This window comes from Teleopsis dalmanni, chromosome 1 (genome assembly GCF_002237135.1).
Source record: "Teleopsis dalmanni isolate 2A chromosome 1, ASM223713v2, whole genome shotgun sequence".
Classification (NCBI taxonomy): Eukaryota; Metazoa; Arthropoda; class Insecta; order Diptera; family Diopsidae; genus Teleopsis; species Teleopsis dalmanni.
The window spans coordinates 199733183-199748921 of NC_051846.1; the positions used below are offsets into that span (position 1 = coordinate 199733183).

At 32.3% G+C, this 15739-nt stretch overlaps 1 protein-coding gene across 1 annotated transcript; it reads left to right on the forward strand.

Annotated features, from left to right (window-relative positions):
- Positions 1–1436: 1436 nt before the first annotated feature.
- On the forward strand, positions 1437–2802 carry LOC119673998 (the record flags this gene model as incomplete). The annotated part of the gene is given in 2 exon segments (XM_038085122.1): positions 1437–1628; positions 1692–2802. Coding segments are annotated over 2 exon segments (1001 nt in total), but the record flags the coding sequence as incomplete, so codon positions are not given.
- Positions 2803–15739: the final 12937 nt, after the last annotated feature.

The following is a 15739-nucleotide window of genomic DNA, read 5'->3' on the forward strand; positions in this document are numbered from 1 at the left end:
AATATGTATGAGAACTTGTTAATGGTAGTACTAACGGTGGGTATATGCGCCATTTTGGGTGGGCCTGCTACGATTTGCTTGTACACGTACATGTTAAGAAAACCAAATATTGGTAGTGTGAGCACAGAACTGAATAAAAACATATGGAATAATGGTAACATGCTAAAAATTCTATATACGACCAGTATTACAAAGGTTGTATAGGAGTGAGTTGCATATACTCAATGGGTGTGTGGTTAATAATAGTGGCTATGCCCAGAAATAGACCAAAATGAGCGGCTAAATTTTGGTATAGCAGTTTGGGCTTATGCGGCTTTGTTTTTGGCCATTTAAGTGGCAATGATTTACTAATAAAATTGGAAATAAATTTCAAATGCGTTTTATGAGCTACTAGAGAAAAATTCTACGGAATATCTAAGGTTCGTTACGCGATGGCAATGAGTAGTGGATTAAATGGAATGACATTGGCATATTTTTAACCGCATACAAATTTATTGATTCGCTGGCTTGGTCGTACGGATGTAAAAATGCTCCGACTAAAAAGGTGTTTGATTCAGTGCGTGTTGATGGAACATGCGGTAAAGGACGCCTGCAATTCAGATGGAAGGAGAAGTAACCAATGATATGAAGACATTCGGTCCTACCAATTGATGACAACAAGCCCCTGATCGGGCTGGCTGGAAGAGGTCACATCTGTAATAGCAAACTAAGTTTGCCATAATGAGCAGTTTTAAAAACTTTCTAAAGCTACTAGTGGAAGAATATAGGATGGAATAATAATGGAACTATTGGAAGGGAAGCTAATGAAATACTAATACCTGGAGTTTCAGTTGTGGTAGTAGAATTTTCTTTAGAAGTCGAAAAAAATTGTAGTTTCAGTAAAATGCCTATTTTATATGCTTGCATGCCGTGATTGACACGAATTAACTCTATATTTCAATTCCGACTTTTATTGAACTTAATGCGGACTGGAGTCTTAAGTTCATCAAAGGTTTAAATTTGTTCCAATTAGCCTAAACTAATTTTTTTGAACTAAATGTAGACGGGAAGCTTGAACCAAGGAGTAGACATAAAGTTCATCAATGGTCTAAATTTATTCTAATTAGTTTAATATGTGTTTCAACTCTAGTTGTATTATCTACTTGTTTAAATTTCTTAGGGTATAGCACAATTTCACTATGTACTATTCTACTGTGAGACTTGCTCTGGATAAAGCATAACAGATCTTAGATCACCGCTATGTGCTCTGCTATAGTATGACTTTTTCTGCACATAGCATAATAGATCTCAGGCGTTTCTGTGTAATATTGAATTGTATGACTTTATCTGGATATAGTAAAATAGATATGTGTTGCCGCTCTGTACTATGCCATTATCTCGTTCAATAATAATAACAATTTTGTAACCATAATAATATACTTATTTTCCTTTTGTAGGTTTCGCTCATCATCTAGTGGGTATGCATGCCCATTTACCAGCACCAGATTGGCGTGCACTGGGTGCCGGACATGCTGCCTTAGGACGTCCTGGATTTCCACATGGCGCACATTTCTTTCATCATCCTCACGCCGCTTTTCCAGCACATGGTATAGCTAGTACGTTGGAACGTAATGGCTTAGGAACAATAGGTAAGGACTGATTGATATACTTTTTGTAACAGTAATAGTTAATTATTATTGCTTTGTTTACAGAAAATGCACACCTAACACATTTAAGTCAATTATCAACCATTAATGCTGCTCACAGTACAACAAGTCCTGAAGGTTCACCTACCACAACTAATACTGCAATTGGACATCTGCCATTAACCACATCCCCGCCTTTAACCACAACAAATAGTGATAATGAAAACAATAACATCATTGACGCTGGTTTCGAAAGTGATAGCATATCTGTAACCGGTTCTCCACGTAAAGTATCATCTCTGCATGAAGACGATGAGGGGCGCAGCATTTCTCCACCAAGCAGTAACGGTAATGGTGGTGCCTTTACATCACTCATACAGCGTAACTCGACTTTACGTAAAAATGAGATATTTACTGGATTTGCAAATCACTTTCAACCAAGTCATGGTTTTAATCCAGCTTTGGCTGCACAACTATTCTTGCAGAATCCTTTGTTGCCACAGCCTAGTCAGTGGCTGTATTCACAACTTTACGGTAATTACAGTGATATGCCTTGGTTTCGTGGTGCTATGACTACAAGTCCAACGTCTGCGGGCTTAACACAATCTATGCCTACAGCTCCAGCCAGCACAACAGATGTATCCAATGGCGTGAATTTAGTTAAACGAAATGTAACACTCATCTCACATTCACAGGACAATGAAAATGCAAATCCTAATGCCTCGCCACCAGTCAGCTCAACTCGTCGTTCACCATCACCTGTGGAAACTATTGATTTAGATGATGTTAGTACCACTTCTCGTTCGGGAAGTGGCAGTTTTGGACCTATACGTTGTCGTACACCCAAGCCGAATGATGTTTGGCGTCCCTACTAGCGGCTCCGTAATGCCATAGTAACGGCACTAGGCATCGGGTTTGAGGAGAATGAGGCTTTTGTATCTGAGCATTCCAACTTACGTGATTTAGACCTTGCAGCTTATGAAGCGGTTGATAGTATCTAATCATAGTATTTTCCGTTTTTAATAATTGTTGTGAATTTTTTCATATCGTAAGACTTCTTTTTTAATTTTTTTCTTTTACTTTCTGCGAGTTTTATTGGCTTTAGTTAAGACTTGAGATTAAGAGTTTGTTAATAAAAGAACAACATATCGAATTTAATTAAATTTAGCTTAACATACAGAATTATTATGTATACAATAAAATTTTTGTAATTAAATAAAAAGAGAATCAAAATACATTTATTATGTAGTAAATATTTTAGTTATTAAAGTCAAAGTTGTAAATTTTATAATTGTTTATAAACTTTAGATAAGTCATAAGAATAATTAAACTTAATTAGCCTGTAAATATTATAGTGGGTAGTGCTATGTTTTAAAATTAACATCTACTTTAGAACCAAAACAAAAAGTTTAAAATAATAATAAATGAATGAAATTATAAAATAAAAAATTTTTTGAATATATAAGAATAATAGATAAATTAGAATTAGAAATAATTAGTTTGGATTATATATAAATATTCGATATTCAACTAAGCGGTTTTTGGATTTAGTCCAGAAAGTCCCTCCTAACACACTCATTATTTTTTTATAACCCCACAAAACATATATATGTTACTTGAATATATTTATTATTTATTTGCTATATTCCTTACAAAAGTAGTATGAAACTGCTATATAAAATATGTAAATATATTTGCTGTACTGTGAAGAACACGTCTAATCCCATAATACGCTGTATATGTCACATTAGCATATCAGTTGATAGAATTTAGTGAATACCATCGAAAAGAAAATAATTAATTTATTATAATTATTTTATAAAAACTAGTTCTTATTATTTTTATTAGAGTTTAATTTAAAAAAGGTGTTATACTAATTAAATTCATAATAGCTTTTTAATAATACCATAATATTAATTGCATTAATTACTTTCGTGTAACTGAAAGATAGTACGTATTCCATAAGAATATTGTAATGCATCGGATAGCATTTCTAGATAGAAAAAGTTTAGTAACTCAAGTTATTCAATTTCAGTTACTGTTTCATTCTCTAACTCAACCAACTTCTTTAGAGCACTAAATATTTATGTATATATTCTAGGAATTATATGCTTTTTCAAGGCACTAAAAAATTACCTTATACTATATATTAAAACGGAGGTGCTGTAACGTTCCATATGGAAAAACTTTAATACATTAGATTGTTTGGTGTAAATTTCTTTGTGACACAGTGGACAATATGTGGCTTGTTAAAGTGCTGTAAAAAATTTATATATTTTAGAAATTTTTAATTATACGTTTTGTATGCTACACATCCATAAAAGAAATTTGTTCCTAAATATACGCCCTCATTTCCGCATGGAGCGGAATGAAGTATATCACGTTGCTTAATGCCAGATGACTTTTTCTATTTTTTGCATTTTAAGCTTATACTAGCTTTATTATAGCATTAAAAAAATATTTTCAATTATAATTCAATTATAATTCTTATTTACTTCAAAGAACTGTGTCTATATAAAGAATACATTATGATATCTGAGAGCGTATTTCAAACAAAAATTGTTTAATATATGGAATTGTTTATTCTCGACTATCATAAAATAGTCTAAACCATTGCGGAAGCTTTAAAGTTAAAAAAAAAAACTTGATTCATATATTTTTAATTAAGCATTATGTGTTTTGAAGATATCTTTCTTTAGAAGAAATTTATATGATAGTTAAAAACCAAAAATGATAAGAATGACTGGGTTGATGAATTTCGCTAAGTGGCATTATTTGTCTATATAGTTTTCTGCATGTACGTCTGTTATTATGAATTTTATACTTAATGCAAGTACTGACGAATATTTTTGACTTTTGATGCCAGTGCAAAATGTGTTTCTTAAAAGTAGTGCTTTTTTTTTATTCCATGTTTTTAGTGCGCTAATGCGGCACTTTTTTCTTTTTTATTTTTATTTCGCACTTTTAATGTTACTAGCTTAGTCCTTTATTCTATAATGTTTATTCGATGGTTTAGTATGGAATTTTTTTTCGCATGAGTTGGTTATATAAAAACTATCAGCGATTTTTTTTATCACTAGATGGGTTTGGTACTCACGTATTTGGCCACAGTTATCCGATTATGTTAAAGTAATATGTATTGGAAGATGAAATTTCAGGCTATATATTTGGGAAAGCAATTGTGTGATTCGTCCCTTATGCAAAACGTAATATTGATTTTAGTGTTTTGTTATTATAAAATAGGTGAAACTGCCGCAAAAGCATGCCATGAAATATATTCACTATCAGTAAACGCCGGACTTAGAAATGGTTTACTCAATACCGTTCAGGAAATTTTGATGTCCAAAATGCACTTCATTCTAATTGGCCACTGAAAAGCTGATGAAATTCTGAAATTGATAGATAGTGATGGACCTGCAACCTCTCAAGAGACAGCTGGGGTATCAACCACATGACAGTTTGTAAATTTTTAAAAAGAGTATGCCAAGCAAAGACGCTCGATGTTTGGATAGCGCAGAGTTGAGGCAAGCAAATTTGTTGGACCAAATTATCATCAGTCAAACGCTGCTGAAAAGCAACGAAATGGAATCATAACGGACGATGAAAAGTGGATTTTATACGGTCAAGATCGGTGACCTTCCACAATTGACTTCAAACTCTGGATTGACGGAAAGTAAACTAATATTAGTGTTTTGTCAGATTGAAAGGAAATTGTTTATTACGAACTGGTTTTAAGCACTTCAATGGATACTTCACTATAAGCATTACAATATTATTTGTTTACTCACTGCTGTCTTTCTCTCCTATTGGAGCATAGAACCTTAGCATGACATTACTTCAAATGTTGTTTTTTTGAAGTTCCCTTAAATCTTCAAAAGTTAAGTAAATATAGAATATTTTACAAACTTTAATATATTTATATATAAGTCAAATACTATAAACTTAAATATTTTTTCAGAATTTTTTGAGTTCACATAAGCAATAATTTTATTTATTTTTATATACACTACAAAATGAAAATAATTTGAAATTTAATTCCACAAGTTTTTTAGGTAAATTTGAGTTTCATTTTGATGAAAAATTTAAAAATGGTACTTTTGTACTTTCATTCCTACACACAATTCATTGTTCACTCAAAAGATGATACGATGTCGTCAGGATGTCGTCAGGATATCGTCAACCAAGAACAAAGTTCCTTTTTACGCTTCGGTGCAAAATAGTCGACACTTAGACACTTACAAGTAATGTGTCCTGTTACTCCAAGCAACGACATTATACAAGCATTGACATTATAGAAGCATTTGCAATATTATTAAGCAACTCTCAAGTCAACCTTAAATAAAGGTGAATTGCCATTAGCAACCTGAGGTTTGCCTATTATGACCTAGCCGAACCAATCCAATTAAATAAACGAAATGCGCCATAACAGGATTCTATTGTAATCAGTAAAATTTTTGCTTGGTTAGCCAACGAAAGTCGAAATCCTTTTAAGAATTTCTGTGCAAATGAAAAGAACAAAGGCACATTTAAATAATAAAAATAATAAAATAAATTAAAACATATGAAAATCTATTTTAATTAGAATTTTTCTGCTAATTCTCTTTTGTTATACAGAAAGTACCAAAAAGACAAAAATATTATTTTACTATAGTTTATTATTTTCTCCTTAATAAGTTTATATACAAAATATTTTTATATATTTTTTTAAATGATTTTATAGTTAAATGTTATTTTAATCACCTTCATGCTCGCATATTCTTCTAAAATATTTAGTTTGTTAATTTTCTTCCCAATGTCACTTTGTTTGTAGTAACCACCCTGGACGCAGCTGCACGAGCAGTTCCAACTCATAAGTCAACTTAATTTGGTATCATTTGTTTTGAATTTTCAACGCTAAATAAATTTTTCTTATCTTCCAAGGCTTCCGCATATGTGTCTGCGTCAAGGATATACGTTTTCGCATATGCGAGTATGTGAAATAGTTTCCTCATCATATTGTATGGTAAAGGATATGCTCTGTCTACCCTTTTTCTGTTTTAATGGTGTTTCATTAATTTTATTGTATGTTTGCAAATTGGAATTATCTTCGAAATATCTTATGTAAAAATAAATAACAAATAAATTGATGGAACTTAAATACTAAATAATTAAGAAGATATTATATATAATTACATATGTAAAAAATAATGAATGTAAAATTACATATATATATAAATATATATCTATATATATCAGCATCAAGTGTACATCAAGTGACTTTAGACTAACTTAGACCATAATGACAGTCAGATAGGTTAGCTATGTGGGGTAAGTGCTAGCAAAAATTGATAATTGCTTTGGAAATACAATATTTTTTTACGTTGTCTAGTTTTCTTCTACAACGGCCTAACACAGCATTATACTCTAGATTCCACTACAGTCTGCGCAGCTTCTTCCATATTGTACATCAAGTTAGGTTCCGTTAAATTGGATTATTATGACAGTCAATTAGCCTGAATTTCTTTGAAAACAACATTTTTCTACGTCTTCTTATTCTTACTCTCATTATCTTTCTTGCTCGAGCATCGCTCTCAATCTACACGATAAGCCCATCTAAGATATAGACCCCAATAAACTGTTGTTCAGTCGCCAAATAACATAATGAATCAATAGCCGATAGAGACGATTTTAAATTGCTTTCAGTAATCGTGACGCCAGCCCTTTTAGATTAATGCTTAATAGCAACAAACGATATAAGAAAATTTCCTTAATAATGTGCTTGGATATACTGAATTGCTTTTTGAGGATTGATCTTTGAGTTTTAATATTTGATTGAATCCACCCTACAATATTGATGACTTGTTAAACTGCCTTAAAATATATAGTTCAATCCTAAAAGTTAAAAGCTTCCTATTTTTTACCCGCAGATTACTGAAATGTGTTTTCAGCCGGAAATCTTTCACAGTCTGATTGGTGATATCTTTTCAACTCGTTCCTAAAAGGTTGTTGTAGTTAATTAAAGTGTACGAATAACCGGTTTTAATCAAAGTAATTAGTCTTTTATGTTCGGAGTATTTTGATAAAGTACAGTTGAGATCTGAAATAACACAGGTTTTTACGATTTATTTATTTTCTTAAAATTACTATTTATTATACAAGGTCTAGTGTCTACGACAAGTATCTACAAGGTCACTAAGGTCAGAAGACTAAGCATGTAAGGTGTGATTAGCTCCGCTAGAAACCTCAAACTCTGTTTTACTTTATTCGATTCGGGTACTGACAAAAGTTAGAAAAAATTGTGATAACTTATAATGTATAAAATTGTAATAACATGTAATGTATAAATAAGTGCAAATAGTGTGAAAAACCAATAATTCTCTCTTTTCATACTGTTATTAGAGAAAAAATTTAGAATCCTTGAGAGTCTTACCATTAAATACATATCAACAAAAGTATATACACACCTAAACAATGTTTAAATTCAACCAACTGTTTTAAAGTCTTAATTTACTACCTCAAATAATTGCAAATTCTAAAATCATTACCGACACACTGATTGAAAATGCTGTAGGGCATTGTCCTTGGAAAGGGTCCTCCACCACATATGCTTTGTGCTAATTATGTCATCATTACGTGTTAAGTGCGCACATAATAAATTTAACTTTGTTCTTGGAAATTTCTCACATAAATTCCGGAGCATACCAAGGTCTCGAAGCGTTGACAGTTGGCAGTTGGGGAGTAGGAGAGTAGGAGACTGCTATTTTCATTGGGTTTTGCATAAATTTTGACATCAATCAAATATGATTTTATGGCTTGAACGAAGACAGGAAACGCAATTAATTTGATGCATGCGTTACGCGCGTTACGTTACCTTCACATGCTACGTATCGTGCGAATACGTAATGTGTTTAGGATATTAATAAATTGCCATTAATTGCGCAAAGGCATAGAGGCACAGAGGCACATAGGCTGGCGTTTAAAGACGTTATTACGTTATTACAAAATGGTGACAAAATATGTGTTAATTATTACGATTGCATGTCCTTGTCTGCTTTGAAAGATTGTGTGTCCTTTAATGTAATTTAAGTAATGCAAATATTGAAAAGTTTTACTTTGATACTTTTAAGCACTCAATGATTAAATAATTTCTTTGCTGCCAGTTGAATTTTAGTAAAGTCCTTTTTATTTGCAAATCTGACCATTCATTTAAGTATTTTTTGTACTCTTTTTGTTTTTGTCTTGATAATTTGTTGTTTTTGAAAAGTCTGTTTTAAACTTGCACTTAGCCCTATCCACATTCTTTGCTCAGAGTTCGTAAATTGGCAAAAAAGTAATTTTCTTAAAAGCATTTCTTGGCGTTGATTATCGTTCCATAGAGAGTGGCATAAATTTAAATAGTTTCAAAGTAGAAAAATAATGAGAAAAATAAGAATTAAATAGAAGTCCTATAAACAAAAACCTTTTTAGCTCAGCGCTGCACTGCAACTAAGAGTCTAAATAATGACTAAGAAGTGAAAAAATTCTGGAAAGGGTAGAGTAGAGACATAAAAATAGGAAAAAAGTAGAAAATTTGTGTAAAAATTGGTTAAAAGAAAAAAAAACAAAGGACCAATGAAGCAGCTGTCAGCGAATTAAAACTTTTTAAAAGTAACGATTATCGTTAAACGAAATAATTACGAAAAATATATAAATGCATTTCAAAGAAAAAGTATTATCACTAAGCCCTGTTCGATTTTTCTGCTTAAATAAAATTAATTGTGTTCAGTTACAATGATTTTTTTCTCATTTGTTTATTATAAATATATCAATTATTTAGGTTTTTAATAGGTATTAGCAGCGCCGTCATGATCCTAAAAGATTTTAATTTCTCATTAGTATTGCATTTGAATGAGATCAACATTTGCCTCCACGAAGTATGCGATTATTATACCTGTTTCATATCTAAGTTCTAGTTCGCATTCGATATAATATCTAAACGATTGAAGTCCCTCATCACTTTCTATGTGACATCTGCATAAATATATTTAATTTACAGCTAACTGTGCTATATATGTAAGTTTAGATATCGAAAAAGCATTACCAGCACATGGTGATTTAGTTTTTGAACTCTACAAAATCTACTTTCCTACTAGTTTTTGTAGCATTTTCTTTCAATTTCTATGTAATGAAAGTCTCAAGATACCATTGGATCCATATACTTCAGGAAGTTTTCAATTCTCTTTTGTAGCATTGTTTACCAACTTTCAATAATAAAACTCTTTAATTTCGCTTTGGATCAAAATTGATTTGTAAGTTTTCAGTTGTGGCCGCAAATTCGCAGGGTTTTGTTCTAGACCTCCTCCTCTTTGATATTTTTATGCCACTTATCGCTTATATTATAACATATGGTGATAGAAATATTTTTTGCAGACATTTGTATAATATACCTCATGTCTTTATTTTGATACAAGATAAGACACAGAACCTCTACTATATCTATACTACACCAGTATTACTTCGCTAAGAGACTAAAACTAAAACCTTATACCACACTAGAAGTTACAAACCCACTTTAATTGTGCTGCCAACTAAAGTTTCTGTCAGGTCTTTCAGATTTCTATCAAATATACTCACAAAGATGATGGCATGTTTTATTGTTAAATAATAACAATAGCATCTATAATATATCTAACACTGAGATACTAAATATTACCTTTGGCACGTAAATTTTTTACGGGTCAGCACAATCTTCCACCTGATACACAGCAATCTATCGCTCATTTGTTAAATGACAAGAGGCACAATATTCTTTTAAAAATGGCTATATAGGTAGCTATATAAATGTTTATAGAAATTTTTGTTATAGATTAGACACTTAAATGATTCCTTTTTAGTCACTTGCACCAAATATGATTTTTCCAGTCCTTAAGTCTTAGATATATCTATTCGTAGATATTCAGTCTATTCAATTTTCAATATATCCCCTGAATGTCGCAATGAGACTCCTAGTGCCTGAGCTTAAAACCTCAAAAGGTAGTATCTAGTCTGAACCAATTCCTAACAGATGTTTTTAGGAGGTTGAAGTCGCAGACTGTGACTTTTAATGCTTTCCAGTTTCTGCAAACAAAAATCTTATTGAATCAATGAAGAGTCAGTATTATAGGTCAGTAATTGTGCTAAAATATTGTTAGCTTTATATTGATTTTATAAGTATTTATAATTCTCACTTACTTTATATCTGCTCCTTGCCCCAAAGTTTGTATTTGTAAAATCTTATAAGTTATGGATTATACTGACGTAGTTCTTCCGTATAGATTCTTTAATTAAATTTTGTATAATGAAGTGCAAAATTAGAGCAAATACAAACAACATAACGATGACCAGATGATTTTGGTTAACGCAAGTAACTGAAACTATAAAACGTCAGCGTAAAATGCGCCTAAAGAATTAAGCAATTTTTAACGCTGAATCGCCAAAGTCTGTTGTCCTTTATCTGTGCTATAATTTGCATCTACTCATACAGTGTCAGATATAAAAAAAAAAGAAAAAATGCAACTCAGATGTAATTTCCACATGTAAACTATCTGCATTTGACACATAACAATACGACGCTTTATTCGGCGTAGATTGGTGTAGGTTGGTGACGTAGGCTGATAACTCTAACGAAAGTACGCAATCAACGGCGCGCATTATTACATGTAGCCAAAATGGTTTCCCGGTTTTTAGAATTTTCTCAATTTTTCTAAACTTTTTCTATGATGTTTATTTGGCGTTGACTTCACCAAGTAACGATTTGCAACAGCAGTCAAAGTAGTCCAACTGTGTTCCGAGTAGTAGGCGCCAATGACACCTAAAATTATGCTACGGAAATGTTGAAAATGTTCATATTGAAAAGGATAAAGGATGTGTCGAGCTCGTCAGTGTCGCGAACAAGTACAAAATGCCTCATTAAATGAGTTGGAAATTGCCGCATTTTCATGCGTTTATATTTTGTAGGTTTTTGCAGCATTTGCTCCTGTCGCTCCGTTTACTCCGGTCGCTTGGGTCAGTTTGACGTGGGTTATAGCCTCTTTTAAAAGTCCTTATTTTGTTGTTGTACGCTTTTGAACTGTTGTTGTGAGGTTAGACTTTTATGTTGTTAGTTAAGTTGAGTTTGGTTTATGTTGGTTTATTGCCGTCGTTGCCGTTGCCAATGCCGTTCCCGTCGCTGTTGTTATGGCAAATGTTTTTAAATGAAACAACAAATTCAGCCAAAAACACGTTGCATTTTAGCCGTTATGAGACCGTAATTTGATGTCGCTACTACAAAAGTCAATATCAGGATTCGGGGTTTATTACAATCAAAAAAGGAAAGCTCGCATTTCTTTTATGTTTTCAACAAATCATGCGCGGTAATCCGTCATTGTCAACAGCTGTGTTAGCACTTAAAGTAACTAATGCTATGGGCAAGTTTAGAGACTAAGAACTTAAATTTAATAATAGTAATGAAATAATTGAGGTATTTTTAATACACTACGATTTTTGAAAATTGTTATAAATATTCAAAAATAAATGCCACAGATCCAAGATTCAATGCCACAGACTGGCGAATAAAATCAAACAAAATGTCACTGCAGTACTTTAATTTTCAAGAAAGACAATAATTATCTATCAGTTAAACAAAAAATCAGATTTATCTCACAACAGTTATAAAACAGAATCTCTTTGGCAACTAACAAACTCGATTACTAGGTAAATACCTAAACAGGATGAAGTCTCAACTTATCTTTCCTTTAACTGTTATCATTGGTAATTTTGAGGTCTATAGGTGCATGCCTAAACAGGATGAGGTCCCTGCCAATCATTTCTCTAATTGATATCATTACAATGATATAATTCAATTAAGCATAATATCTTTAATGTCAATGACTTACTTGAAACCCACAAGGTTTAAGGTGTGAGATATAGATAGAGAAAACTTTGAATGATGTATAAAAAGAACTATCCAATGGAATGAGAACCCAATGTCACACATTAAGAGATGAACAAGGAGGTAATTAGTAATTATTATCTCCCAATGACCCATAAAAATAGGTAGACAATAAGTTGTGCTTTGTATAACTCAATCAAACAGATGTAGTAGTGTGACTCTGATCCTGTTGGAGTAATTCTTACAATTTGCATGGTATATCAAGCGATTTGATAATTTAGACAATGACTAAGAAACTCGAAAAATATTGTATGAAGACCCAATAACTTAATGCCAGTAAACAATAAAGAATACCCTTTACGAAATAAAAGAAACAGTTAAGAGAAAGCACAAATACTGGAAATATGTTGTAAACAGAATTCCATGACACCAAATAAATTAAAGAAGACTTTTTAGAAGATAAAAAAAAACTGGTTAAAGAACCCTCGAATATTTGAACAATATTGTAAGAAGAGGCAATATCATAATATCAGTAAATCACAAAACTCCTACGAGAAAGTCCTTACGAGACAAAAGGAACAGTTGAGAGAAACCATGTGTGCTAGAAGAATATTCAAAGTAGAGACAATAAAGTAATGCCAATAAAGAAAGAGAACTAGTTAGTATTAAATTAGAAGAATAGTTGAGAGAAATCAAAAGTACTGGAAGAATATTGCATGAAGAGCCAATAATGTATTGCCAGTAAACAAGAAGATAAACGGCTTTCAAGATTAAAAAAAACAATTAAAAGAAACCATGAGTGCTAGAAGAATTTTGAAGGAAAAAACAATACCAGTGAAGAAAGAGAAAAAACTTATTATTAAATTTAAGAAATACTTGAGACAAACCACGATTTCTGGAAGAAAAGTGTACGAATAGCGTGAAGCCAATAAAAAAGAAGAAAAATTCATTATGAAAAAAAAAACAACAAATAGTTAAGAGAAGCTGCGATTACTAGAAGAAGATTATAAAAAGAGTCAATAGCGCAATGCCGGTAAATCTACTTAAAAAACTCTTACAAGTAGCTTTTTATGAGATAAAAGAAACAGCTGAGATAAACCATGAGTGCTGGAAGAATATTTTACGAGAAACCAATACCGTAATATCAATAAAGAAGAACAAAAACATTCAAATACTAAAGGAATAACAAGTACTGGAAGAATATTAAAAGAAAATCTAATGCTGTGATGTCAATGAAGATGAAGAAAAACTTTTTGCAAGTAAAATATGCTTTATCATATTGGCTTTTATGTATTTTGTCTAAAGGAACATCGTTGATCGGAGTCACTCCTTCTGTTGACAACTAAATTGAACGGAATAATAAAATGGCGATTGAGATTACAGTTTTTCGTATTAACCCTTTTCTGTTATGTATCATTTTACACTTTGATTATTTGCATAGTCATTACAAGTTTATTAGGAAATACTTTGAATTAAAATATCTGAAAATTGGTTATTTTTGCTTCATCATCTATAAATGATTTGATTAATGCATTAAGTGAACCTTTGCTTTTTTAATTCCATATGATAGTTCCTTAAATATTTTGTGCATACAAGATGAACCAATTTAAAAGTTATCAGATCTAACTTCTTCAGGGTATTTTGAAGTAACATGAATAATAAACTATTTTGCATATTAATTACTTGAGTGATGTGAACAACTTAAATTGACATTCTCTTGACCATTTCCTTAATCTCTTCGAAACATTAAAAATGCACAACACTTGAGATAACTTTTTGTTATCCTTTCTGGATTCTTCATCAAATGTCACTGCTTCAGTTTCTTAAGAATTAATGATATTCTTGTAGCAAATGTGAAGAAACATTGATTAAAATTGTTTGACCCTCAAAGCATAAAAATAATTGACCAAATTTTGATAACCCCCAGCAAAGCTGTCACACCTTCAGCTTGACTTGACATGCTGTCTGCATGTCAAAAGTGACCCATCCACAATCCCACTCCCAACGAAAGCTGCATATCCTTATTAGTATGGGTAAGCAAGCAAGAAGCAGAAGAAGACAAATGTAGAAAGCATTTGTTTTGAATTTGTGAAATTTTCAATAAATTTACGTTTCAAAAATCATTACAAAAATACTGCATAGACGTCCATCACTCCCAAACTCCGAAACACTCGGACCCCACACTTCCATCGCTTGTAATGCTGCTTAGTGTAACAATACAACTTGCTGCGCCACCCTCCAACCATTTAACATCGTTACACTACGCCAATGTCGCCTCTCACAGGAACACCGGAGCACCGGAACAAGCAACGTTGTTCACACCATTGCCAACTGTTGGTTGGCCTTGGTAACGACAGAAAATTAATGATTGATTTCCGTTTTGAGCTGGGCTCTGCATTTTCTATTACGAATTTGTAAATTTTTAGGGTTTTTGCATTTACAAAAATTAAATAAAAAATTCGAAAAAAAATAAAAAAATTGTTATCTGCAGCTTTGGAATTTTGCTAACAAATCTTTACGGTGAACAGCTCCGAGTTGTTTGTGTCGGTGTGCGTGCCTGTGGATTTGGGCTTTGCATTGGTGTTAGTGCATATGTCCTTTTTATTTATTTAGTTTTGTATCTGTGTGACTATGTATCTGCCTATTTGTGTATCTTTGTATCTGTGTATCTGTGTGCGGCTGCAGGTTTTTTGGTACGCATCAGAAATGCGTACATTTCTGATTTTGTTGCTGATGTGGTCGTTTGTTATTTCGTATTCATTTATCAGGGAATCCGGTGATGTTAGTTTACGGAAATACATTAAGACTGAAAAGTTTTCGGAAATTCTCATTTAAAATTCGCGCGCTGTATATTTTTCGATATTTTAAGTTTATGTAGTTTGGCAGCACTGTCCTTAATTACTATGCCAAAAATGAGCGCGATCTGTCAGACAGTTCGTTTACGGCAGCTGTTGAAACCAGTTCCCCTCAGTAGTGCGTTGCGAAATGTCTTCGACGGTCGTACGACCGTCCTGAAAGGCTTTGTACCACTCATAAACTTGAGTTTTCGATAAAACTGATTCCCCATAAGCCTTTTGTAGCATTCGCAACGATTCTGCACACGAAATTTCGTTCGAAACACAAAATTTGATGCAAACTCTTTGTCCAATATTTTTTTCCATTGTTTTTTTCGCAACGCACTACTGAGGTGAACTGGTTTCAACAGCTGCCGTAAACGAACTGTCTGACAGATCGCGCTCATTTTTGG